This window comes from Accipiter gentilis, chromosome 22 (genome assembly GCF_929443795.1).
Source record: "Accipiter gentilis chromosome 22, bAccGen1.1, whole genome shotgun sequence".
NCBI lineage: Eukaryota > Metazoa > Chordata > Aves > Accipitriformes > Accipitridae > Astur > Astur gentilis.
Window position 1 is genome coordinate 2,344,307 of NC_064901.1, and position 26,555 is coordinate 2,370,861.

The 26,555-nt window shown below is 48.1% G+C and overlaps 3 protein-coding genes across 28 annotated transcripts in view; 2 read left to right on the forward strand and 1 right to left on the reverse strand.

Moving 5' to 3' along the window:
• The first annotated feature begins 2,456 nt into the window (after positions 1-2,456).
• Positions 2,457-10,870, forward strand: LOC126049508 (uncharacterized). Its single transcript, XM_049825998.1, has 13 exons — positions 2,457-2,878; positions 3,265-3,441; positions 3,724-3,829; positions 4,341-4,463; positions 4,995-5,214; positions 6,215-6,238; positions 7,040-7,162; positions 7,725-7,912; positions 8,652-8,851; positions 9,175-9,266; positions 9,593-9,647; positions 10,340-10,437; positions 10,539-10,870. Exons 1-13 carry the CDS (start codon positions 2,457-2,459, stop codon positions 10,643-10,645), a joined length of 1,935 nt encoding a protein of 644 aa, XP_049681955.1. The 3' UTR covers positions 10,646-10,870.
• Positions 10,871-11,793: 923 nt separating this feature from the next.
• GSTZ1 (glutathione S-transferase zeta 1) lies at positions 11,794-21,226 on the reverse strand. 4 transcript variants are annotated; one of them, XM_049826041.1, is made up of 10 exons: positions 21,089-21,218; positions 18,460-18,562; positions 17,865-17,916; positions 17,060-17,127; positions 16,176-16,256; positions 15,577-15,702; positions 14,964-15,039; positions 14,145-14,197; positions 12,834-12,883; positions 11,794-12,193 (listed from the first exon to the last, which is right to left on the reverse strand). In XM_049826041.1, exons 2-10 carry the CDS (start codon positions 18,481-18,483, stop codon positions 12,067-12,069), a joined length of 657 nt encoding a protein of 218 aa, XP_049681998.1. In that variant the 5' UTR covers positions 18,484-18,562; positions 21,089-21,218; the 3' UTR covers positions 11,794-12,066. The 4 variants fall into 4 exon arrangements, with proteins under 4 accessions (XP_049681998.1, XP_049682000.1, XP_049681999.1 ...); XM_049826043.1 differs by lacking the exon at positions 18,460-18,562 and having other exon boundaries at positions 21,089-21,209; XM_049826042.1 differs by lacking the exon at positions 21,089-21,218 and having other exon boundaries at positions 18,460-20,076.
• An 80-nt stretch (positions 21,227-21,306) lies between these two features.
• The window catches only part of POMT2 (protein O-mannosyltransferase 2), a 38,615-nt gene continuing 33,366 nt past the window's right edge, over positions 21,307-26,555 (forward strand). For 15 of the 23 annotated variants that reach the window (XR_007509215.1, XR_007509218.1, XR_007509219.1 and 12 more), the window contains exons 1-5: positions 21,307-21,563; positions 22,226-22,310; positions 23,061-23,165; positions 24,324-24,432; positions 25,293-25,401. Coding sequence is in view for 5 of the 23 variants with exons in the window: in XM_049826035.1 (XP_049681992.1) it covers positions 21,307-21,563; positions 22,226-22,310; positions 23,061-23,165; positions 24,324-24,432; positions 25,293-25,401 (665 nt within the window). In the remaining 18 variants the exon portion in view is untranslated. Of the gene's footprint in view, positions 21,564-21,654; positions 21,989-22,018; positions 22,151-22,225; positions 22,311-23,060; positions 23,166-24,323; positions 24,433-25,292; positions 25,402-26,555 lie in introns of those variants that run through there. The other 8 variants (XR_007509231.1, XR_007509229.1, XR_007509230.1 and 5 more) reach the window with 4 other exon arrangements.

Sequence of the window (26,555 nt, forward strand, 5' to 3'; positions counted from 1 at the left end):
AGTGCTAAGTCATTTACCTAAATAAGTTGATTTGCAGTAAATACCAACTAAATAAAGTTTTAGAGGATACATAAAACTGCAGAGTTCAAATACATCTTGCTAGAAGGAGAATTTTCTGTGGGGTTATTCCATGTTTGCCTCCAAAGAGTCTCTGGCAACTTATTCTGAAACACTGGTGCTGTTGCAGCTGAAGACACATCAGGCTGGGTGGATGGTGGCTCTGACTCCCCTTGGCTGTTCTGCATTCCATTCTGGTTTTACGTGTTACTTTCTCAGAAGCTCCATCACAAAAAATTTACCCTTTATCAGGCAGGGAGAGAGGAGGAATTTTGTGATCCATCAGTGAGGGTTATCTGGTTTATGCCCATCTGGACTGGTGAGTCAAGTCCCTTGGGCAAGAAGGGGGATGCCAACCATTGAGCTCGGAGCTAAGGCGGCTTTGCCAAGTAATGACCTTGAAGTTTAGGAGCTGGATTTGGAAATGATAAATAGCAGGAGGTGGTCTCCCTGTAAGCTCCAGGATGCCCGTGTGACTATCTGCTTTCCTCAGAGGGAGGCAGTCTGCTCTCAACTCACTGCTCCAAGCTGCTAGCATAGTCTTTCAATGGGGAGCATCTTGTAGCTGGTCATACCTTTTCCAGACCTATATTCTTGTGAACTGTGATGGTTGTCTGTCAGTCCTTATGTATGTGATGTGAATATTTTTGATGTCCTGTGATTTCAAAATTGAGTTCTCAGCGCCAACTGTTTGATTTTCATGTCCTCCCAAGATATGAGTTTTAAATGGAAGAGAGGATATTTTAACAAAATGTGGCACTGAACCTCTTGCTGAAGGGCCCATATGAAGATTGTATTTATAGCGTTCTTGCATTCCTTCTATGCTTGGTTTGTACTGTTTATATCTGATGTGTTGTGGCTGATTTGTAATAGTATATTGGAACTTATTCTCCTTAAATAAACTTTTCACTATGCAACCAAGAACTTTGTCTTCTGTTTAGAGCAAGTGCATGTCTTGATATGAAAAACTGAACTTTAGACTTTGCAACAACAGAAGACTATAATTAAACTTAGTTTTATGAGCAAAGAAGAGACAAAACAAGAATACAATTAAACCTAGTTTTATGAGCAAAGAAGAGGCAAATACTCAATGCACTTTGCACTATACTGGACATTCTGGCTGCAAATGGATAGGAGAATGTTCTGTTGTCAGCTGGTGATGATGCTTCCAGACAGGAAATTTTCTGTCTGTTAAAATGACTTTCTGGGATTTGCTGCAGTGCTTGAGATTACACTGAATGCCTGAAGCATTGGAGAAGAACAAGCAAGTAGCCAAGCTCATATTGTGGACATGGGTGGAGTTTGAATGCTTTACCCTCCAGTGCTTCATACTGGTACTTTTCACCTCTGTTTGCAGAGATTCTCCAGAGCTAGTCATTCTGTACTTCAGCTTTCAATCTGAAGGACTAAAAACATCTCTTCAGTTACTAGGTACTAATTAAGTTATCTAGAGAAAAGTGTTTGCCCTTTGTATTGCCTCATAGCTGCTTGCCTATCAACTTTATCTAACTATGAAAACTATATTTACATGGCCTGAAGAAAGCACCTGCTGGTCCAGATGGGAATGATAGCTGCAGCCTGAGCCATACTTCCTTACTTGTGTCGTTACGAAGCTCAGTAGCAAAAGTGCTGCAGAAGTTCAGTTGTCTCTGTTCTAGTCCTGTGTTTCCTTGGATCACTTCTATAAAATCATTCATGGCCAGGAGCAATCATAAAGCAAGTTGATCAAAGGGATAGATGACTGCCAAGTTAAAGCTGTTTCATCTCGGTTTAGGACCACCAAAGAGAAACAGTGCTACAGCTATTTGATTACCATGTGCTCTCTGTGAATCCCTGTCCTTGTGCTTGGCTCGGGCATATGGCCAAGAGGAAAACTAACCAACTTGGTGGGGATGCAGGGAAGTGATGTGAAATTTCACAATGTTAGTTCTTCCCTGCCCTTTCTGTATTTTTTTTTTGTGGTGGGGTTGCAGCAGAAACGTTCTGATCGTGAGCTGCTCAGTGAAGGTCTTGCAGCAGGCTTTGTCGGCCCTGCCTGGGAAGTGACTCTTCCCCGTTTCAGCTGTACATGGAGAACATAGTTCTTTGGCTGAGGAAGCCCTGTCATTGTTTTTAGTGGTGCTTGATTAACAGCAGTTTTGAACTTAGCAGAGCTATTTGTTGTTACACAGGTGCTATTGGATACACAGTGGAGTCTCTGTAGTAACACACACACACACACAGACTTAATTACTGTTTAAGGAGGATCTGCCACCATCCTGCCTTCTCTTGCTGGCAGCCCCGACTGCTGAATAAGAGAAGCAAGTTTCACACCTGCTCCTTTTTAGGAGCGCTGCGTGAAATGCGTACAGCCGCCACCATTTAGGAATCGGCACACAGCCACCCCTCCCTGGAAGGGGATGTGTGGCTCGGGCTCTCGCCATGACTGTCATTTACTACGGAGGCGCGGGCGAGCCTGGTCTAGGACCGCCAGAGCTGCTGGCCTTGCCCTCCCCACCTCCTCCCTGCTGCCGTGCGCGGGGCCGCGGCGCTCTCGGGCGCTCCTGACGCCGCTCGAGGCGGTGCGGCCGGGGCGGGCCGCGCCGGCTGCCTCGGCGGGGAGCCCGACGGCGGCGGATGGCCCGCGGCCGGTGGCGGATGGCCCGCGGCCGGTGGCGGCTGCGCCGCGGCGCCTTAATGGCGGCCCCCCGCGGCCCACGCGGCCGCCCGCCGCCATGCTGCCCGCCTGCCGCGGGGCCCGGCCGAGGGGCAACGCCCAGGAGAGCGGCCTCGCCTTCTCCGTGCTGTGGGCGCTGCAGGAGCCGCCGCGGCGGCTCGGCAGGTGCGGACCGGCCCTACCAGGGGCGGCCCAGCCGCGGCAGCGGCTGCCCCGGGGGCTGCGAGGCTGCCCCGGCCCTGTCCCTGTCCCTGTCTGGGGGTGGGCTCCCCCGCGGGCGGGGGGTGGCCTGCACGCCTCGCCTCGCCTCCCCTTTCCCCTCTGGAGGTGGGCCGTGCTGCCCCTGCTCATGGCTGCACTCCCTTCCCAGGCTACCACTTGCTTTCTTCATCGCATCCCTGCGCAGTCTCCTCTTGAAATGGCGCAAACCCTCTCCTTTCGCCCTCCCCTGGCGTAAACGTGTTTCCAAGTCTTTTCGTGTATTTTTTGGACCTTTCATTTTATGCCTTGATGATTACCTCTTGTCTTCTGTTGTTTTTCTTCCCTCGCAGCAAGTCCAGCAAGACGGGTTTCCAGGCTTGGCTGCCCCTGCCGTTGCCAAAGCAGCTGGTAGTGTTTGGGCTGGGAGACTGGAGCTGTTACTCACCAAACACAAGCATCGTGGCGGACGTGCTGGTGTCCCCGGGCATCACGCCGCAGCGGGTCAGCACGCTGGAGCCCACCCGCAGGTCGAGGCAGGAGCTGGTGCTGCCAGGGTGTCAGCAGGGGTGTCCTGGAAAAGCCTTCTGCTCTGTGGTGCTTCCCAGTTCTGCTGGTGTCATCCCAAAGCTGATCAGGCCTGCTGGTCCTCTACCATGGTGTTTCTCTCTAGTGATGCTTTCAGCTTCCTTCTGGCTGCTTTCAGGGCTGGATCTTTTTTGGCTTTGGGGTGTTACCAGCTAGTGTGGGAGCAGGACTTTTTCCCAGGTCAGTGTCACTTCTTGGCTGAAAACCCATGGTCCCTTGTGCAGGTCCCTGGTGTGGGAAGGTGACTGGAGGACAGATATTTTCATGGCCTCATTGAAAGAGATGGATAAAGGCAACTCTGTGAAGCTTGTACTGACTGTCAATGGACAGGTAAAAAAGCTGACATCCTACTCTCTTCCTGCCCAGGGTCCCAAATGTTGTTACTTCTGAGCTACAGAGCTTCCTCTCCCACTTGTCTCGTTTTCCTTCTCTTTGCTACTCCAAGGCAGAGCTGCCTCACGTGGATCTGTTAACGCTTATTTGTGCTGAGCCTAAACCTCCTGTGATGGTCCAGGCTATTTCCTAAACAGCTTTGCCAGAACACCTCATGTGTTGCAGAAGATGGGTAACAGAGTGCGGTTCACTTGCAGTTGCACTTTCTCCTGGGTCTGTGGTACTTACACAGTTGTTTTACCTTCTGCTGAAGCCCTTGGATTTAGCACCTCCCAGTGCCTGGCTTTGCTTTTCTTTGTTTATTCTCTTGGTGCTGGAGATGAAAGCTGGGCTATTCCCTTGCAGCGAATCTGACCTTTGCAAGACATCTTTTTGCTCACCTTTTTTGGATGGAGGCCAGCACTCTCGGTGTGTCCTTTTATTCTCACTGTCACTGTTTCTGCTACAGCTGCTCCGAGGTGTCTCCAGCAGTACACCCACCCACCCCTTCCTCATCCCAGAGACTACCCAGTCACCAGTGCTCCCAGCAGATGATATGCCCCTTGGTCAGGACCTGGAGCATCCTACTGTGGTATGTGTATCTTGGAGCCTTCCTCTCATTATTTCATCCTCTCCTTAGTACCTTCTCCCTCACTTGTAGCTGCTTAGTTGATGTCTAGCAGAAACTTTTGCTGCTGCTCTCTTAGTGGAGACCTGGCTAAGCAAGTTTTGGAGCTGAAGATTCACTTGTGCTAAAGAAAGTGGTACTCCATTGAAATGCTTTTGGAAGGGTTGAATTTAACAGCCCTTGGTGGGTTGATCGATCACCCTGGTTACTCCTAGCACAGATGGCCTTTCTGCCTTTCCACTTGCCTTGTGTTAGCTCTGCCCATCGCAGCTAGCAGTCTGAAAACAGACCACTGGGCATATAGCAGCAGGTAGCTGCATTGCTCAGCATATATTTGGTGGCTGATGCTGTTGGCATGCTGGCTCTTAAGCCTCAATGGGAAGACAAGCCTGAAAAGTCACCATGTGAAACTAATCTCTGGCCCAGCAATAGACAACTCACAGTAGCCTCAGGTCTTTTTCTTCAGAGCTGATTTGACTGGGACTCTTGTCACAGGTTAAGAGTCAGAGCTCAGAGGTGACTGCTAGAGCATCCAGGTGTGGGAGGAAGGACGTCTGCCCAGCACTGAGGACCCTGGCAGTACCCTGTGCCCTGAAACCACCATGTGGCAAGGTGGAACCCAGCCAGGCCTGGAGCAAGAGTCCTGTCCACCCCAAGAAGCCCAGGAAAGTTTTATTTGAACCCACAGCATCTGAGAGAGATCTCAACGAAGAAGGTAACTTTGGCAGCTTCCAGGTTTATTTTACAGGTCTTGTCTGAACGATCTGCTGGGCAACAACTTCCCAGTCCGTTTCTCTGTATACCTCCCAGGCAAGATGGGCTTGTTTGTCTCGGCTTGCAAAATACCGAGAACTGCTCCTTAGTGCTGGATAAACTGCTTGATGATTTTCTGCCTTTTGGGAAAAGGCCAGAAATAGAACATGGGACACTCGTAGTGCCAACACTCTGTACCATAACATAATACGCGTATTTCTTCATATGAGTAAAAGTGCTTTATAAGTGAAGGCAAATATGATTAGCCTTGTTTTACAAAAGAGTAAATTGAGGCACAAGAAAGTTACCTACTGTGACATTCTGTAACCTCTCCATTAGTCTGTTTGTTCCCCTGCTAACAGCATACCACTTGGTCCATAGAAGACATTGGTTATTATTAAGGTATAGAGAATATGAAAAGGAATATATGTGTAATTTGTGTAATTCTTCTGACTTTTTAGTAATGAGAAGGTAGCTGCCAAGGGGTTTGGAAACAAAACCTTTAGCTTCTGGAGTGTGAATTCCAAGTCAGCTCCAGGGTGTGACCAAGTTTGTGTGTAAATGTTTGACAATAGCTCAGTAGTCCCCATGTGAAGTGACTTCTTGGGACTTGGCTTGCTTCTCACAAAGGCAAATATAGCTACATTGTAAAGCTGCTTCTGCTGTAGACAGTATGAGAAGTGGGGAAATGAGCTTCCATCAGAGTGGTAAAATGCAATGGTGACAGCATGATGGCCCTCAAAGGAAGCATGACCTGCTCGTACCTGTCTTCTGCATTTCTTCTTCTGAGACTTTCTTCAGGATTCTTGGTCTTGCACCTTGTTTGTTACAGCGAGGTAGCTTTGTGCTGAGGGTTGGAGGAAGGAAGGCCAAAAGGCTTTTAAACCATAGAGTTGAACATTTCCCCGGGTATGTCTGCTGGCTGCTTTCTTTATGGGGCCATTTCTGTGTTTCCTCTGCAGATCTGGCAGTGGAGGAGTTGCGAGGTGAGGATCTGGTTCCTAGATCCCGGTTTGTCTTTTCAGCTACTTGGTGATGTAATTCCCTTTAATGTCACAGACCTTTCATGCTTCATCCTTTATCTCCCCAGGGATCAAGAATAACAAGTAGGTTGTGTGTATATACTGTTCTCCTCCATGCAATTGCCCTCAGTATAGGTGCTTCCAGTACCTTCAGGCTCTCCAATACGCCTCTGTAGCCCCTCTGAATCTCAGGCACACCTCTGGGTGCATAGCTCTTGGAGGCAAAGGGTAAGATGTGGAATAGACTTTGATTAAAAAGTATTTTTTAGCTTGGTCAGCCAACTGCAAGGGCATGGGAGAGAAAAGGAGGAACAGAGCAGTATGAGGAATATCTTTGGATATCAACTCCTGGCTTCTGATTGCTGTATCTTAGGCACTAACAAGCTGTCCCTGGGTAGCCCTCCCTCACAAGGAGTAACAGAGGGGGATAGCACAACTGGGATATCCCTTCTGGGGATGGGTAATCAATGGGGGCCATCCAAGCTTGTCTGAAGTGGCAGCCTGTATGCATCCTACATCCAGTCAGACTCTTTGCTGGCTCCCTCTGCTAGCAATGTCTCTCCTCGTACAGCAATTACTCCCCAAAGCCACAGAAAATCTTCCTCAGGGAGCTATGTCTCTTGCCACCCCAGAGGGAAGAGACCTGGGGCCCTTGCTTTCCCATTTCTTCCCTCTGAGCCTTCAGCTGCCTTCTCCTCAGCAGGGAAGGGAGCTGGGGGTGCCTCATCTGACTCTGCTCACAGCCCTGTGCTCTCTCCTCCCCAGGCAGTCCTAGCCCACGGTGGTGCCATGCCATGTGCCTCAGTGACCTGGGGACAGCTGTTCTGATCGGTGGAGAAGGTGTCGATCAGCAATCCTGCAAGGATGCACTCTGGAAGCTGGAAATTGGTGGGGACTTTAGGGCTGTCAAAGACAATGGGGGCAGTGGGACTTGAGGACAACTCGGGCAGATGGGAGGGGGTACTCGGGGGTCTGTGCATAGGGAGGAGACAGCTAAGGTGTCACATCTCCTAGGATGGTCACCAGGCTGAGCTGAGAGCATAGGGTGCCTTGAGAGGCTGTGGGGTTGTATGTGAGAGCCCTCCAGGAGCTAAGAGGTAAGTTCTGGAAAGAGTTGGGTGAGTTTTAAGGGGTAAAAGCAACAGCATGGTTTGCAATCTGCATGTGGTGACTGGTGGAGAAGTGTGAGATACAATTCCAGTGCCTTGCAGCTTTCTGCAGCTCACTGATCCTCTCTTTCACCTTACTATTCCCCACCTAGTTAGTGTTCCCCTTCATTCCTTACACAGAGACATTTCTGTATGAGTCCCTTCTAGCTCTGAATCAGAGGAGAGGAGGAGATGAAGGGAGCAAGGTCTTGGGTAAAGATTTTATGACGTATTCTTTAAAACTGGAGAAATTGAGAACACCTTTGAACCTTCACACCACCTGTCTGATGTTGCTTCCACAGACAGCGATTTCTGGCTTCCAGTGGGTTTCCAGCTACAAAATGCCATGCCATCGTGCTTGCGTGGTCACACAGCTACTTATGACCCAGATACCAAGCGTATCTACATCTTTGGGGGCATAAGGGAAGACAAAGACTACAGCAGCATCTACATTCTGGACACAGTTACTTGGGAATGGCTCCTCGTGGCTGTAAGCACTGCAGCTCTTCCAAGACAAAAGCACATGAGGGGGTGGCAGGTCCTGCCTGAATGTGGCAATCGTTGTGCCCAATATTCTTGCTCCACTGTTGCTGCAGGTTGTCTGAGCTGCTTAGTTGGGACTGACAGATATAAGAAGGCCACAAGCTTGACAGAAACCAGGGGCTGTGCCTACAATGAATGAAACAAGGGGAAAAAATGGTTGCTGCAGAGTGCTGTGTCTGACCAAGGTCATAGGTGGGAGGTACTGTACAAGTGGCAGAGGCAAATGGCCTCTCATTTTATATAGTGCTGTTGAGAGCTTCACTGGATGTTGAGTTGAAGAGTTGGTCTTCTCAGATCAGGGACTGCTCTGTGCACAGCAGATCTCTGAGCTCTTTAGTTACCTGTCATGTCCTTGCAGAGGGTCCTGCCAGCAAGGGACTATCTGTCTCTTTCCTGGCTAAGTCACAGACGGCTTTTACAGAATAAGTCTGGATGAGATCTTTCTGTTTTCTGTCATCTGAGGAAGCTGGGGTAGGAGGTTGACTTTCTTGTGTCATCAGAGCATTCTGGTGGTGCACAGTACACAAAGGATGTACTGTCTGCCCGGGTGGCAAAGATCGGCTGGGGAGCCAATAAAGTGAAAATTGAGACTTGTCAAACTTGTTGCATGAGGTGGGTCCCTTTCCTACTGGTCATGCAGCAAATAATGCACTTCTCGTTACAAATATTTGTTGAACTTTTCCCAGGCTAAAGGGAGGGTGCCAGTGCTCAGCTACCACAGTGCAACTGTCTACCGGAAGGAGCTCTTTGTTTTCGGAGGGACTTTCCCCAAAAAGGCATCACTGGCAGTTGGGCCCTGCAGCAATGTGCTCTATGTCTTCAATCCAGAGCATGAAATTTGGTACCAGCCCATCTCAGAAGGGGAGAAGCCTCTGCCTAGGCTTGGGTGAGAGTACTCTTATTCCAGCCTTCCAAAACAGAGCAGGAAACCTCTGCTCACCTTCCTTTGCACCCCAGTGTAATTTCCTAAATGTTATATGATTCTTCTCCACTGTTTGTTCCTAAAGACAGGGCTATGATTTGAGCAATGTGACTCCCATACTTCCTGTCATGAGTCCTGATGGGATTCTGTCCTTGGACTGCAGTGGCTGGGGGTAGAGGCAGGTGTAGACTGAAACTATGGCAGCCCAATAGCAGAAGCCAAGGCTGAAACATCAGTTTTGGGAACTTGCTGAAGATACTTTGTTCACTTGCTGCTTCTCTGCCCAGGCATTCAGCTACTCTACTGAAGAACAAGCTGCTGATTTTTGGGGGTTGGAGGACTTCCCTCTACCTCAGTGACATGCACATCCTGGATCTGAGTAAGAAAGTCTGTGCCAGGTGGATGCCTTGGGAAGATCTGTTCTAAGGCAGGGACTGGGGAATGAGGTATGCTCGATGGGAAGGTAGCATTAATGTTATGAGAACTCCTGACTAGGAAATGGTGATGGAAAACTATGGAGTAAAAAAAAAAAAACCCTTTCTGGGGTAAGAGGGAAGGGAAAGGGGAAAAACAAGAGACTGCTTTTTTGGAAGAAGCTGGGTAACAGAGAATACAGATTGCTGAAGTGGCAGGGTGTGGAAATTTTTGTCTAGTTATGAGGCTGAGCTTTTTGGGCATTTCACCTGCCTTTCCCCTGGCTGTCAGGTTTCATGGAGTACACGCCAGTGCCGTTCCTCACAGGACAGCCTTCCGCACGTTGGTAAGATCCTATTGCAGACCCAGGAGCTATCTTCTTCCACTGTCCTTTCTCTTTGAAGCCAGGTTTAAGTGGTGCTTGTGATCAGACCCAGTTGCATATCTCTGTCTCCCTAGTCAAAATACAGTGGATGGCCCTCTGCTGCAGGACCGGAAATTCCTGTGCTGGCCTAGTTGATGCCTGTAGGGTGTGTGGGGGTACAGACCCCTTAGTTCCCCTGGAAATCTGCCTTTCAGGCTAGGGGAGGTTTTCTGCCATGTACTAGTGAACTTGCTGTTTGGTCTCCACAGTATGTGGAGTACAACAGACACACAGAGAGGAAGAGACTCTTGTACCAGGACTATGCCGTTCCTAAAGGGACACTGTTGCCCACTAGAACAATGACTTAAATCAATCCAAAGCCTAGCTAGCCTGCTATCTCACTCCATAGAGAAAAATATAGGATTATTGATAGCTCCTTCTAAGACAGTTAGGTGCTTTTCAGGCCTGATTATGGCCTGACTTGCAGAGGCAAGCAAACAGCTCTTTCGGGGTTATTCAGCAAGTCAGGACAGAAGAGAAGCAGAAGTTAACTTCCATTTTGCAGCTTACACCTCCAGCCTCTTGCTGAAGTCTGCCCACCCCTTCCCATTGCTGACTGAGGCAACCCCAGCAGGTTTTGCTGTAGTCACCTTTTGGCTTTGCTTTGGTCGTAGTTTTCATGCAGCTCTGGCTGTGTCAGACCAGAAGGTTCTGATCAGTGAAGGCTGCAATGCCAAGGGAGCCCTGCAGGATGCCTTTGTCTTCCACCTAGGTAAGTGACTCTCCCTGTTAACATAGCTGAAGGTGACTATGGGGCTGCAGTGGTGTTTCTGAACACCTGGTCTGGTCCATTTGTTTCATCCCTTGCACTAGGAATGGGCTTGTCATTATTGATAGCCCATTTCTACTTCAGATACTCTTTCATGGAGCACAGTGATCCACCACGACCTCTGTTCTGTGCCACACGTTGCTTGACCTGACTCCTGCCCACCTGATGGATGTGGACAAGGAGAACAGAGAGGAGCATAACCTGCACACGGTGTTGGTCTTTGGGGGCTCCAACTGTGCCGGGATCTTTTACAACAGCACAGTCAAGATCCAGCTGGATGTAGGATAATGCATAATACTTGGAATGAGCCTGGAACAGCAAGGGCTCTTCACCAGCCTGAATACAGAAATGGATGGCAATAAATGAGTCCAAGCAATGTGGCAGTCCAAGCATTTATATGTAGGTGAATGCTGCCTTGGCACAAAGACTTTGTAGTGTCTTTCTGAAGGCTGTGGGTATTGCCCTCTTAGGGTAGCTGCTATACAGCATCAGACTGACAGAAATTGTCTCCCATATCCCTGGCTTGGTACTTGGGCTTGCAGATGAGCCTGCACAGGAACAGTTACAGGCTTCTGGGTTTCTCTTCTCACCCTACAGGTTTCTGGGCTGGAACCTGTGGAGTGCTTTCAGCTCTGAAGGTGACTCAGGTGTTGGGTTTCATTTGCGATGAGTGGAATGGGATTTACTCATGCCACTTGGAAGGTCCTCACAGTGAAAGTACAAGGGGATTCCCTTGGGCAATAGTCTGCAGCTGAGGACTAGGAAAACACCCAGAGCAGTGTCTGAGGATGGGAAAAGGAAGAGAATGCCATCATTTTCAGCGTACGGGAGTGAGCTGGTTGTGTCTTGCCAACTATGGCACAACCATGTAGCTTTGCTCTAGAAAGACCATTATAAATTCCACAAGACTACTGCTAGATGTAAGGAAGAGGTACAAATCAGCTGTCCCAGTAGTAGTTCTTTTGTCATTACAAGGGATGGCAGAGTTGCTGACTGTTGGCTCTTACAAGACCCATGGGACTCAAAAAGGGTTGGGATTAAGCTGTCTTCTGTCAGAGACTAGCTCTTACTGTTTATATCCATGGCACTGATGATGATGCTATAGCTCTGAGACAGCTGCAAGGACAAGCAGGCCTGCTGGGTTAGCAGCACACTGTGTACACCGGTTCCCTGATGCTCTTTCTGTAGATGGGAGAAAGAAGAAGCCCCTGTGGGGAGTCCAGAATTCGCTCAATGCCTCAGTTGTTTGTGGCCACATTCCGCCCCTCCTGCCCAAAGCCATACAAAGGGGACTTCTGATAATTATAGATGCTACTGCTTTAATCTGCTTCATGGAGGTACATCAAATAGAAAAAACATAGTCAGAAGTAGCTGCAAGCTTTCCAGCACAGGCATAGCTCCTGTAAGTCATCCAGGCTACTTCCAGGTCCTCTTCCTGGGTGCCTTCTTCCCACCCAGACAAAAGTGAGACAATAGCACTAGGACCTCCTGCTGGCACTCAAGTCCTACTCAAGCAGTAGCTGTTGTCCTCTTTGACCCTTCAGCTTACTTGATGTGATGAGTAGAAAGGCTTCAAGCTCGCAGCTCTGCAGGAGTATCTGGCTGCAGGGATGGGTGGCTTACTTTGAATGCCTCTAACTCCAGGAGAGCTTTGTTTATTCTGGTTATTGTGGGATATGGACCCATGTCCACTTTGAATCTGCAAAAGGAAAAGAATTTGTGAGGTACTATGAGTCAGACAGCCAGTGCAGCAGTGAGCAGAAGAGCAGAGGAGTATGCTGTGCCTGCCCAGTATGGGAGAATCTCACAGGCTAGGGTACATTTGCATTAAGAGAAAAGATTCATCCTTGTAGGTTTAAAAACAAATGCTAGAGGAAAGGTTAGTTCTTTCATCTTGACTAGGCTTTTACATAGTGTGCAGCAGAGGGTAAGAAGGCACTATGCTTTTCCTGGGAATCATGCAGCCACTACTTGCATAGGTTTAAGGCTTTCAACAAATATAGTCAGATTAATCTTTTCCCTGTCTGCAGCATAAATATAGTGCAAACAGGGAAAGAGGATGTGGAGTGTGGGCAGCCTTAGCTTTTCTAAGGACATAGATCAGGTTTCCTGCAGGGGCCTTCTAAGAAGAGAGCACAGCTCCTTATTTCCAAGAGCTTCCAAAAGAGATAGTATTTGTGCCATAGGAAAGCATCCCTCCTGCCTCCCCTATCCAGTTATGGATTCTTCTCTTTATGAATTTTCCTAACAGGCACAAGGAGCAGCAGAAGGTAACCTCTGACAGCCCAGCACAAGGAGTAGGTGCCCTTGAAAAGCGCCTCAAGCTTAGCCTTGATTACCTTTCAGCATTGAAAACTTGGGGCACCAAGCACAGATCAGCCATGGAGACCTGCAAATGTAGCAGAGAAAAGGGGTCAGAGTAACTCAGAGCCTGTCCCATCATGCTTCACTGTGGTGGCAGGCTTTTACAGCAGGATAGAAATTATTTTATCAACCAGTACAGAGGAGTTATCACAACAATCTCATTCTTTAATCCAGCATAAATAATACAACAACAGTACAAGGAAAGGCGCTTCATAGGAGTCACTAGTAGAAGAAGCCATCGGCTTTCAGTGAGCTTCATATTTACCAGCTGATCATCATGACTTCAAGGACAAAGTGCTTCTATGGCAACTGCCTCTGAGCAAACAAGTCTGCTGGCAAGCTGCAGAGGGAGGCGATGGAGGGAAGGGGCAGTTTGTGTGGCTGGGAAAAGATGAGTAAATTTTGTTTGTTTGCATTGCAGGAGTATCAAGCAGCTCCTGCCGATGTCAAGACCCGATACGTGATAGGGCCTTTGCACACAGGCTCAGGGACTTGCAATCTGAAGACTCAAGGACAATACAGCTAGCTGCACAGAGGCAGCTACCCCCACCCCACTCCCCAGGTCACAAAGTTTTGGGTGCCTTTCAGAGCACACATTATTCTCCAGCATAAGATCTCGTAACTAGCTTTTGCCCACCAAGGTCTCCAGTTCCATAAGGGTCCTACTAGACAATCCTCTGCATCACAGGTCATTGCAGGAGTCTTCCTTTTTGCCAGGCTTTTATAGGAAGGATCCAATTGCCTGCCAAACAGGACTACTAAATGGAAGAGGCCTGAGTGGCCTCTAGCTTGGTAAGGGTCAGAACAGCTTGTTTGTGAGCTCTCTGAAATCTGTCCATGTTAAAATTGGACAAACAGAGCAGAAAAATACAATACAACTTGGTTAAAGGTTCCACAGAGCAGAGCTAAGAACTGAACCTGTGTTTTTTGAGCCAAGCTTTGCCCCTATGACAGGACACTTTGAATTCCAAATCTCTTAAAGGTGAACTATATAATCTGTTTCCACATTCACTAGTAGAAGCCAGATCCTAGATACAGCTGCAGAATCTGGCCATCAGCAGGTTATAGGCAGGGACAAGTAAACATCTCTGTAGCTATTTGCAAGTCAGTAATGGCCTAAGTGGGATCCATGCAGCTATTTTTCTTATGGTGAAGGCATCACATCTAACTCCAGGCACAGGCTGGAGTTGTTCTGTGTCTCCACAACTAATTTCCTTTCCTGTTTTATGGAATATACTGGGGTTTTCAGTTCTCCAACAGTACACAACACTCTCGCAGATACTTACTTCATCCCCCACACAGTAGCGCCCAGCAGTGTGCTGCAGAGTCTGCTCCAGTGCTGTCGAGAGAGGTGGTATACTGGAGTGAGGCATTGGAAACTCATTTGAAAGGGACACCAAAGACTCTTTAGACTGGGAATTATGAACAAAGGTATTTTGACCCTTTATGACTTATGAGCTGAGTATGAAAAAGGAGCAATTTGGGACAAAATCTAGAAGGAACAGAAATCTTACAACAGCATAGTTACAGGAGTCTTTAGGGTCCTTCAGCCTTTTGGGACCCAGGGTGATTTCAGCTGCTTCAGGCAATGGACCTGAAATACTAGCAGGACAATGTGGAGATACATGAGAGTGGGGAAGGGAAAAATGCAAGTGTTCAGTCAGTTTGTGTCTATCTAGAAGTGAAGATGGGCCTGCCATTCCAGCACATGGGGGAGGTGTTTTTGAGGAAACAAAAAGCACTGTGTGTCTCAGAGGGAGGTAAAGAAATACTCTGCTGCTTGCTAGATTCTGTGGGAGTTTGCCACCAGATGTATTTTGCCTGAGGACAAAAACATATCAATATAGATTGACAGAGTGAGGGTGAATCAACTGCTATGGTGTACAGGATGGCCTCAGGCTTTCCCTCTTCCATGCATAGCAGCGCAAGTGCCCTATGGACAGTATCTTTCCTCTGAGACCCTGGAGTGCTACCAGCAGGGCAGGACCCCAACACACCAGCCTAGGGAGATCTTTTGTTCTGCTTAAGGAGGAAAGTAGAACCCCAGTGGTGCAGAGTTTTGAAGGGTCAGTCAACGTACTGATAATTTTGGATGTGGGACGTACCTTGGAAGCCAGATGCAATGCAGTTCTGAGCCCATTCCATTTTTTTCTCCCCCATTTGTTTCAGGATGCTTAGGTTCTGTGAAGGCAAGTGATCTCCGGGTTAGATTGACCGCTGCTGGCTGGATTTTGCCCACTGCCTCATCCAGTGGAGGAGAGGGGAGACGAGGAGTTGCCAAGCCTGAACTCCCAGCCTGAGTTCAGCCTGCTGGGTCAGCCCCGACTTTGCCCTCACTGAACCACGCACCCTGATGTATCTCTCCTGAGACTGTCCTTCTGTACCAGCTGCCAGGGTATGCCTTTGACTCTGCCCTTTGGGTTACTCAGTTGTTGTCTTCCTAAAATATACTAGACCCTGCAGTGCAACTGCATGGGTTCAGCTGTTTCTGGAAAGAACCCTGGGGTGCTATAGGATTTTCTTTGTAGGAAATACTGTATTGTTGCCATTGGCAGATCAGGAAGAGGCTAAGCAGATATTTCATTTGCTAACACAGAGTCTTAAGGTCTGCCACTCTATTGACTGGCAGCAATTTAAAGAAACTGAGTTTTTCAGAGATACAGACTCCTGGAAAGCCCTTCTGGTTTTCTCATTTGCATGGATATGACAAGGCAATACCTGGAGTGGCTGAATGCCAGAAACAATATGATCTGCAATCATTCTGACTTGGGCTCTCTTCTTCAGATCTTGGGGCAGGAGCCTGGGGTTAGGACAGGTGTCTTCTAGGTAATGAATTATAGCTAGCTGTAATGGACAAAGAGATAGGGGAGGTTATTGGAGAGCCAAGGAAAAGTTCACATCCTGAACACATGGGAAAGGGGAGCTGATCCAAGAGAATACAACAGCTTTTGCATGAAGTTCGTTAGCATTCCAAGCAACAGGATATCCATCCCCTTCAATGTCTGCTTGGGACCTTGTTGTCATTTAGCCCAGCTGTAATTTCAGGCAAACCCTGGCACAGCCGTCTAAGACTACAAACTGTTCAGTGAAAGGTGGAGTTATGAACCAAAGCTGAATTGAGCTTAAATCCTTGACAACAGTTTCCCAGCAGAGACTATATGCTATTTCTGCCCCCAAGTGGGATTGTTTATCAAAAATGCCACCTTTTTTCCAATGCACAGGTGAGAGCTCTGGGGGAAGAGATGGGGCAAAGCTATCCCCTCCAGACTGGCAGCAGCTGAAGTGAATGGTTAACAGGGATGTGGCTGGTAACTCACTGACTGAGAAAGGGTGATGCCATCAATTTTCAAGGCTGGGACTTGCTGCATTGGATTCACTGCCTTGAATTCAGCAGAAAACTGTGGAAACAAACCTGAGATTACTGCGACAAGAATTTCTTCCTTGTTTTCTCCCCCTAGAACCCAGTAACAAAATTGATTATTTATTTATTTTTTTTAATCTGGCTTTTCCCTCTACCTCAGTACTAATATTTGCAGTACTATTTGCTGTACTATTAGCCTATAGCAAGCTCTCACTGGGGCTTAGGGACCACTGCATCCAGAGCCAAACTGCCTTACTTCTTGATAAACCATCAATACAAAGCCCAGGATGGGTAGTACTGCAAGAATGTCACTATTACTGTTCTAGTTCTCCAACTCTGTCTTAGGCCATACTAGCACATCAAGCCGGTAGTGCTACTGGGTGCATGACTCCCAGCTAAGGCTGACCAAATAAATTCTCAGTGAAGATCTCTTCTGGCAATCCACTCATTTAGCATCTTTTGGACACACCACCACCACCACACATACTTTCTGGTGTTAAGTGAGTGAGGTCAAGTCCGTGTTTAAACTACAGTGCAGCTTCTCTGAAGTCTGTGTGTCAGGTATGTTCAGTTATATCGTGCTAAGCAGGAGCAATACATCTTCAGCCTTATGAAATTCAGTCACAGATGTTTAAGAGAGGAGAAGACCTTTAGTCTCCTGCAGTCATCTCCCCCTATCCTGCATGCCAGGGAATACTGGTTTAAAGCAACTATTAATTACAAAGAAGCAGTAAGGAATTCAGTGACTTTGCCTGTGAACTTTCTAGTGCTGATCCCAGTTCTCCTAATGATCCCCAAGTTCAGTACGCCTGGAGAGAGCAATGGTAGCTGTATCCTTACCTGCTGTCCCCCATCCTTCAGGAGGTTCACTGGCACCACATCATAGGCAATCCCTTTCAGAGCCAGCGCTAGGGAGAACAAGAGTGTACAGCTTCAGACAGGCACACTGAGACCAGTTTCATTGGTAATGGGCTCAGGGAAATGCTATCATCTCCATTTGAAAAAAAAGAATGGCTTTAGAACCAAAAAAGACCCTATCCCTCAAGAAAGGTGGCCCGAGTCCACCAAGAAGGTAGCATGCTGGCAAATGAAGGACCAAAACACTACAGATCAGTCCTGGCAAAAACGCTGCATTATTCAAAATAAGCTTTGCCACTCTTTGCAGTGCAGCCCGTCCTGACGGGGCTTATACAGGGCAGGGCAGGGGCTGTGCTTACCTGCAAATCCTTGCTTAAGACTGTCTCAGTCCAAGTAGGGACTGTTCCCAGCCCTGCTTAGGTCTCAAGACCTGGGCAGACCAGAGTCTGAGGCAGTATCAGTGTGAAAACAGAGTGTAGGGCCCTTGTAGATAATGCGGAGGAAACAGCCATCTGCATCATGTTAACTTTACAAAAGGAGTAATTCCCTCTCACTAGCTGCAGGCTGAGCGAAGCCCTCCTGTCTGTTCCTCTCCCTTCCCCCTGCTCCAGGTAGGCTGTGGTATTCCCTTCCCTCCCGCTCCAGACAAGGGTAAGGGAAATGCCTCACTGTTCCAGGATCATGTTTGCAGATCTCTCTCTTAAGTTACTGATTAATTGGGTTAGTGAAGGGGAGGATACTGCAACCACACCAAAACAATAAAATGGAGATCAACACTGGATCTTACCAATTCTCACTCTCCAAGAGCAGGAACTTCGGAAATAGCTATAAAGTATCGGCTGAGAAGAGAAAGCCAGGTAAAGTGGTTATATGGTGGGAACACCAGGTTATTGTAAGGAGAACAATGCATGAACAAAAGGCATTTTAGGAACTGTAAGACAGGGCAGAGCAAGGTTTGGGGAAGAGAGGGCTACTTTCTGAAAGTGACTGCTCCTGTTTTGGGCGTACAGGTGGTGTCACTGTCTTTCATGCTGGCCCTCTGAATATTTAGTTGCACCTGATGTTTCCAGCAGTGTACAAGTGACCTTAAAATCATCCCCTACAAAGCTTCCCTCTTTGTCCCTATCAGATGTTGCTAACTTTTATCCCATCTTGGATTTTTTAAGCAAACTCCCCACTGATTATGCCAAGTGCCTGCACTGGGTATTTGCATGGCATGAAATGGCTTTTCCTGCCACACAGGGCAGGGCAAGGCCTCTTTCCAAATGACAAGAGCTACTGCTGTTGCAGATGAATGCCAGGAGGGCAGATAGCTCATCTCTACCTGAGCTCCAGCACCAAGGCAGCTTGCACAGACCCTTCCACCCTGTCCGAGCTCTTACCTTTTCAGATGCCATGGTCAGCATATGCAATCTATTCCAGGAAACAAAACCAAGCTCTTTGCTTTCCCTTTTATCTCAGCTGGGATGGGGGAGGGCTTCTCTCCTAAAGCCAATGAGAAAAGGACTATGCTCCCAAATCTGTGCCCAGGGCACAAAACCAGCCAGTCAGATTCAATCCTGAGTGACTGCTGTCAGCTGCATCTGCATCTCCGTGTGCTGTGCTGCAGCCCCAGCCCTGATATCAGAACCATTAACCAGCTTTGAGGTTGGAAGCACATTTAGGAACCATCCTTATTTCCCTAGCTTTTTGTTCAGAAATAAGTAAGATATCTAGAGAGCCTGTCAGGCTCTCAGCAGTTGCCAGTGCAGAAATATAGCCCTGGGGAACAAAACAAGGAAACCGAAGCCACAGGCAGAATTTCTGTTTCACTAAGGAATGACTGCCAGCTCCCTGAACAGGGGCTGCCTTTGTGGGGAGGTCCCTTAGGGTTCTCCTGTGGCCCTCCTCCCATCAGTACCAGCCGGTGCAGAGGGTTTTCTATGTTGCAGGCCTGGGAGAGGCTGCTATTCTGCTCCCAGGCCAACTTTGTGCAAAATATGAAGCTCGTTTTTTTGTGTTACGGTCTTTTCTTTCCACACAGGAAAATGGTACTCATGCATGTCTCTAAATAAAACCATAATCACGTCTCTTCTTTATTCCATAGATCCCATGGCGTGCTAGGGATCTCTCTGTGTCTCCACTCCCCCAAAATGCATAGAAATTGTACCAGGGAAGCAAGGCAGAAAAAGTCAGGGATTTGCTCACTGACACACGATCTGTCAACAGAAAACCAGAGAGACCCCAAGGATCTCTGTGCTCCAGTCCTCTTTGTAAACTTGATCCTTCTCTTACAGTTTAGACTGGTTCAAATAACTTTAAATTAGGTATGCATTTGATTAAATTACTCTAGTCAAAGTTTACTGAAGAAATGCTTTATAAGTGAGGAAGGAAGTGATGGCAGTATTGGCAACACTTTTGTGGACAAAGTATTTACTCATTTTCTTAAATTCTCTGCGTCTAGAATCAGGGTATTAGAAATCTCAGCTACGCTTTTTTTCAAATGTCTACCCTGCTGGGTTGCAGGGAAAGAAACAGAAACTATGACTTCAAAAGGGAAACATACAGCATTCATGACATGCTATTTTTACTTGTTTTTCCTGGGACCTTGCTGATGATTTTTTGGCTCAGAAAAATTCATGTCCTTCACCACATCTGTTTTGGACTCTGGCCTCTGAGCTGACAGAGGCCTTTCTCCTGATCCTCTCTACAGTTCTTTGTTGTTTTTGCAGCCTGCACTATCACTTGTAATAAATTGTGCTAAGCTAATTGCTTCACTCTACAATTTCAAGGCCCTGGGGGATTCCACCAAAAAGAACATGGAAAACAACCCATCCCTCAGCTGGGAGCTCTGTCTCCAGAGGCTGGGGCCAGGAGTGATCTCCTGAGTTCACGCTGTTTTGCTCCCAGCAGCAGGGCAGATCACAGGCAAAACAATCAGCTAAGTAAAGACTAGAGACAGCTGGAGTGTTTTGTCCTCAGTGGACAGGTCCCAGAGTCACATATCTAGTCTCCCTCAGATGAAGGGAAGTAGCAGGGAAGAACTGCTTCCATTTACAACCCCATGGGGTACAATCCCCATAAGCTACAGGTAAGACCAGTCGGAGCTGGAAGGACAGCAGGAGGACAACATTTGCTTGGTGTCTACTGAGATTTCTGGTTTTGGTTCTGTTTTCATTTTCAGCAGCAGTGGTACAGTGAGGAAAATTTGGGCTTAAATCCCAATCCAGAGTAAAAATCTGGGAAATGCATTTCACTGTTTAGGAAGATGGAAGAGACACCCCAAACTTTTGTGTGTTGAGCTCTCAGGTTTCCCATCCTGTCTGCTTCAGTACGGTCTCCTCCGGATACCACCTCTTTCCAGGCTATATTTGGGATGTACTTGGAGAGGCAAAATCTTTCTTTCATCTGTTTCTTGAGACCCATCACTCCAAGCAGCCTGCACACACGGATTGATGCAGAAGAGCTACCCATGTGGGACACGAGACAGAAGACTGCTCCTTGGAGGCTTGCGCAGGGGAAACCTTGGTGTCTGAAAGGCACCACTTGTATTCTACTGGCTTAAAATGTAAAGGTATAAGCAGAGGAAGAGGTCTGCTCCTAAACCCTCAGTTATCTCTGCAGCAGGCATTGGTGTTAACAGCTATCGTGGATAAACTATCTTAAGTGAGCACCACCACTGCTTTGAAAGGCGTTAGTTTTATTTAGCGTGGGGGCAAACTCCTTGCTCTCCACTGAGACAGAGACATGGCTGCAGGCCGGGGCAGCAGATATCCAGGAGACGCCGTGCAGGGCGGCGCAGTCCTCCCGGCAACCGCCGTCCCGGCCTTTCCGCGGAGGCCGGGGCACCAGAAGCTGATTTAGGCCGCGATCCCAGTCAGCTGCCGAGGCGGGCGGCGACGCTAAACCGAGCGAGGCCCGCGCCGGCCGAGGGCGGAGAACCGGCGCCCCGATCGCCCCCCCGCTCCCTTCCCTGCCTCCCGCCCGGCGGGGCCGCTCCGCAGGGAGAAGCGCCGAGCCAGCACCGCGTACCTTGGCCGCGGCAGAGCTCATCCCGCGCCGCCACCCTCCGCGGGGGCTGCAGTGTCAGCCCCGTCCCGGCCTCGGAGGGCCGCCCCTCACCTCAGGGCTCGCCCGCAGCCGTGACAGCTGCCGTGCCCACCCCCGGACCGGGGCAGGACTACACCTCCCAGCGTGCCCCGCGCCCCTCCCGCCCGCCCCGGACTCCGTCTCCGTCTCCGTCTCCCAGGATGCGCCGCGCCCGGCCCAGTGCTGCGCGCGGCGGAGGCCCGCGGATGCCGGCGGCGGGGGGCGGCCAGGCCGGGCCGGGCCCGCGCGGCGGCCCGCTGCGGCGGCGGGAGTCCCGCCGGGTGCCGGGGGAGCCGGCGCGCCCCGCCGCCGCCGCCCCCCCTCCTCTCGCCGCGGCTCGCCCGGCGGCGCTGGCTCTCGTCACCCTCCTCAGCTTCGCCTCCCGCTTCCACCGCCTGCCGGAGCCACCGCACGTCTGGTACGGGCCGGGGCGGAGCCGGCGCGGGGCATCGGCCCGGGGGCGGCGGGCCGAGCCCAAGGCCCGGGCTGTGGGTGGGTGTCCGCCTCCTCCCGGAAACAGCCGGCTTTCGTCGCCGCGCCCGGCCCCCAGCCTCGCCCCCTTCCCAAGCACCCGTCCGCCCCCGCATTGCCCGGCTGGGAAGGGATCGGTGCTTGTTGCAGGCAGGCGGTGGGATGAGGGGGTCCTGGCAGGGAGGGCCACGGGGAAGCGCTGTGCTCTCTGGCCAGCCCGGCCCCGGCCCCCGACCCCCGACCCGCTCTCCCCGCTGCTCTGGGGACGCGCTGCGGGGAGGGCACCGGGCCTCGGGGAGGCAGTTTCGGGGATCTGTGTGTTGCAGGCTGACTTCTAACATCTCTTAGCTCAGTCTGGAATCGGGAGGGCAGGTGAGGGGGGAGGACAGGTGAGGGGTTTTGGAGTGCTAATGTCAAACGCTTTAAGATGGACCCTGCCTAGAATGGCTGCAGTACTCTCCATGATTTACCAGTGAATTTAACACATTGTCTCATATCGAATGTATGGCACTAACCCTCTACATGATGAAAAGCGTGAGTAAAAAGACCTTCCTGGATTTTTCTACAGCCTTTGTTATAGCAGGTTGTGTGTTTCTTTGTTTTTCCCAGTTGGGATGAAACCCATTTTGGGAAGATGGGAAGCTACTACATTAATCGGACCTTCTTCTTTGATGTCCACCCCCCTTTGGGGAAGGTAAACTGCTCTTCTGTTACATGTTTTAGAAGCCACAGGAGTGGGCCAACAAAAGTCTTCCCCTTCCTTCTGGCTGAAGGATATGATGAGCACCAATACCTTTCCTAACTGTTGTTGGCATCATGGTAATTCACATTCTGTACCCAGAGCCTCAGCTTGCATCTTTTCTTCTTTAGGAAAATACTTTGAATATGGGAAAACAAAACAGTATTGCATGTTGGGTATTTGAAAGGCTTGAAATTACAAAATGAATGTGGCACTTAAGTGGTTTGGAGGAGAGATGTAATAGAAGGACCCTGAAAGCCTTGACTTTCTGTTCTGTAATTGAAGAACTTGTTCTAGCAATAGTGTGCAGTGTTGATGAAGGTGCACTCCTCCTACCTCGGAAAGGTTATCTTCCTTTCAGGCTGAGTCTTCCTAAACTGTAGGAATAGGGAGCTGTGGGAGAATCTACAGAGACAAAATTCTCTCTGCTAAATCCCACACCTAGTATTTCTCTTGAGCTTGCAGTAATCCTTGCAGTCAGCAGCCAAAGTCCTTTTGATCCCTTCTGATTTTGCCTTTAGACAAAGGGCAATGTCTATGCATGTGAATTCTGTACATAAACTCTTGTTTGGATGGTGTCTCTAAATTAAGTAGTTATCCCCTGGATTAGACTTGGCTTTTGTATAAATCTTACTTGCTGCTGACTTGGATATTCCTTCCTCCAATGTGATTTCCCTGACCAGTTTTTTCACCTTTCCTCTTCAGATGCTGATTGGACTTGCTGGCTACCTTAGTGGATATGATGGTACCTTTCCTTTCCAAAAGCCAGGGGACAGATATGAGCAGCACAACTACATGGGAATGAGAGGGGTAAGGCTCTACAGGCTAGTATCAAACTGGTTATCTCTCCTGTGCTTTTCAGTACAGAGTGTAATGTCATAAGAACAGCTCTCCCGGATCAGATCAGAGGTCTGTTTAGCTTTGTGCCTTGTCTTTAACCTCCTTAGAAAAGTGTTATTGGTTGTATTGCAACTAAGTCTTAATGTCTGACTGTGAGCAGCCAGGTAAGACAGTAAGGTGGTTTTTGAGGCCAACTCTTGCTGCTGATTAGTGGGACCACACTCCTGAGTGGGACAGATATCTTGCCTTTTCTGCAAAGGGAACATTGCTTAGCTTGGGCTCCTGCTCACTCCCTTGTGCTTGGCTGCTCTTCTGGGGAGCCAAGGATGTCAAAAAGCCAGGATCATCCACTGCCACCTGTATTTGCCACCACCAGTGACACTGAGCGGAGTAAGCTGGTGGAGTGGGGGGCGAAATTACTCTTCAGAGTGGTATTCTATCTGAAACCCTGGCTGTACTGCTCTCTAGGAAGTCCAAGAGCCATAAAACTGACAGCAGATAACATGAGCCAAAAGAAGAAACAGTGGCCAATTGCTACTATCTAGAAAGAAGAATAAAAAGTGGAAAGGCATATTTTCTTGGTTTAGTTTCTGGATCTCCAGCAATTCATGGTTCTAGGTTGCCCTATGCCAAAGGTGGGAGAAGTGCTAGAACCAGACATTGAAAAGAACAAATTTTACTGTGATACTTCTTTTGTTTTGATTTCTCTTTTTCCTCCTCCAACTATCCTCAGTGTCATTTGTGTAGGGGGAGGTGATACTGGCCTACTAAAGAGGTAAGGTACAGGTGTATTTTATTCTTAGATTTTGTAGTCTAATGTTTTCTTAAAATAAGTTGAGTATGGTGGATGTGTAGTGCACCTACTTGACATACCTTTTTATGAATATCTGATGTAGTCTAGCAAGAGAATGACCGACTTGTTACTGACACCTCTGCAGAACGGAGTAAGCAGCTGTCCTTCTCTGAACAGTATCTTTGTTCATTTGGCTTTTGCCTGATGTTCTTAGTCAGTCAGTTCAGCTACTGCAACGCTTCCTTTTGTTGGTAGGTGTGGAAGATGAAGGGGAAAGGGTGCATGTTCACCTTCGGGAGGGTTATAACTTCTCCTGTGATCTTCTTTTCCTGCAGTTCTGTGCATTCCTTGGCTCCTGCCTGGTTCCCTTTGCCTACCTCACAGTGCTGGAACTGTCAAAGTCACTGCCAGCAGCCTTACTCACAGCTTGCATCCTTATTTTTGGTAGGTGTTCCTGCTACAGCAAAACTGAGCAGGTTAATTGTTCAGAGAATTTAATTTCTGGATTATCATGTGTTACCTAGCCAGGGGATATTTGGGTTAGTAGTAGAGATTCCCAAAAGCAAACAAATTCTGTATTTTATATATGAAGCTTTTTAATTGGTGGTCCCCTTGAGAATTTTACAGTCTTGTTTAGTTCATAGGTACTTCTGTTATCTGCATAACCACAGCATTGGACTACATTTTACCTCAATTTTAAGAATTTTTATAAGATGGATGGCCAGGAATGATTTTGCCCACTAGTGAAGTATTGATGTCTCCCATATGAATTATAGAGGTACTTAATAGCTTGCTGCATTACTGTGGAAGAGTTCACAGTAAGAAATAAACAAAGTTCCTTGTTGAATTGAGCCAAGTGGAGAAATTAACATTGCAAATGGAGTTACCCAAATTGGGGTTTTGTGAGGATGCACAGATATTGAGGCACAGAGACTTAAAATACCCAAGTCATATTCAATTTTTCTAGGTAACATCTGAAAGATGACTTCCTGTAGCATCCTCTGGCACCATGCTGGTGCCTTAGTAGGTAGATCATTGCTGTCTGTAATGCTCTCCATCTGAATATGCTAGCAGCACCTCCCAAATAGTGTTTCACAGATAACGTTGTACTGCCTGGGTTTTTTTAAGTTTTTTTTTCTCCATTTGTTACCCAAGTAGAAGTTGAAATGTTCTGATCTGCTTCTGTTTCTAAAATTTCCCTTGTTTCCCTTGTCTTGACTACACTGAGGAAACTGGCTTCCTGCAATCTTACATTCACTTTAGAACCACAAGCCTTTTTGATGTTGTTGTATGTCTTTTTGCAGATACGGGCTGTATTACTTTGTCACAGTATATTCTGCTGGATCCCATTCTGATGTTCTTCCTCATGGGAGCTGTTCTGAGTATGGTGAAATCTAACAGCTGTGCAGATAGGTAAGATAAAGATGATAGTTTTGCTGAAATAGAGGTACTCAGCGTTCACACAGATGAAGTACTAAAACATATCTGCCACTTGGTAGTCTGGGTGGATGGCTGAGATGAGATTGTTTCAGGAAGTTTGGAGGTGAAAATGGCTCATGGTAGGGGAAGGAAACTTTTAGTATGACGGTTTGTGAAACTGGGGAGAAAGTATTGTGGCTGGGGTAAACCAGGAGGGAAACTTAAATAGATAATTTCAGCATGAAAGGAAATTTCAGCAGAAATAGTGTTTATGGAACTGAAAATCTTGAAAATGAAGGTTAAAGCTTTTTAAAACTTGGCAGGAAAGAAAGCTAGTATAGAGGGTTGTAGGTCAGAAAAGGAGGAATGAAGGATGGTTGTAACCTGTTCAAGGCTTTGCTCCTTAATGGCAGAGATATTAATTTGTTATCTTGAACCAGTCACTTTGTCTCCAGGCTGGAAAAACACAGCTTATCTGTGACTGTAATCCTATAAGCACTTGCAAAATCCTGGTAACTGAGGTGACTAGTGTAATTTGTTCGGTTTAGAGAAATTGGTACCAAAAATTCGAGGGAAATACAGCCAGGGTGTTTCTGAATGAAGCAGTCAAGTTGCTGATGATATGTTCTATAGACCAGTCTACGGGGGGTGTGTGTGTGTGGTGTGATTTATAGGTATTTGGATATGTCAGAAGGCTTCTTTGTGGCTGAGCTGTAGAGAGTAGTTTCCCCACAATGCATCCAGAATTCAAACACATAAAAGCTTAGAATACTGTATTATATGTGAGCAATTTCTTTTTTTTCATGAAACGTTCAAGAACTGATCAGATCATATCAGTCACACCGAATCTTAGTGTGACTGCAGCACACATGGCTAAAATGTAGCCTGCAGCGTCATGTAGGGCCATCCAAGGCCATCCTCATCTACAACACATACCCCAGGGAGTGCAAGCACTAAGTTACAGGACAGTGTTTGATCAGCTCTGTATGCCTTGACCTGAACTTATTTCTCATGTCTTAGAGCTAATCTTGTTTTCAAACTAGTGGATTTTATGCAAATTAAAAGCCAGCTCTAGCTATTGTGTTGCTTAGCAGGTCTTGGGGATTTTGTCTAGTCAAAATACAACAGTCAAGGCATCAGGAGTCAGT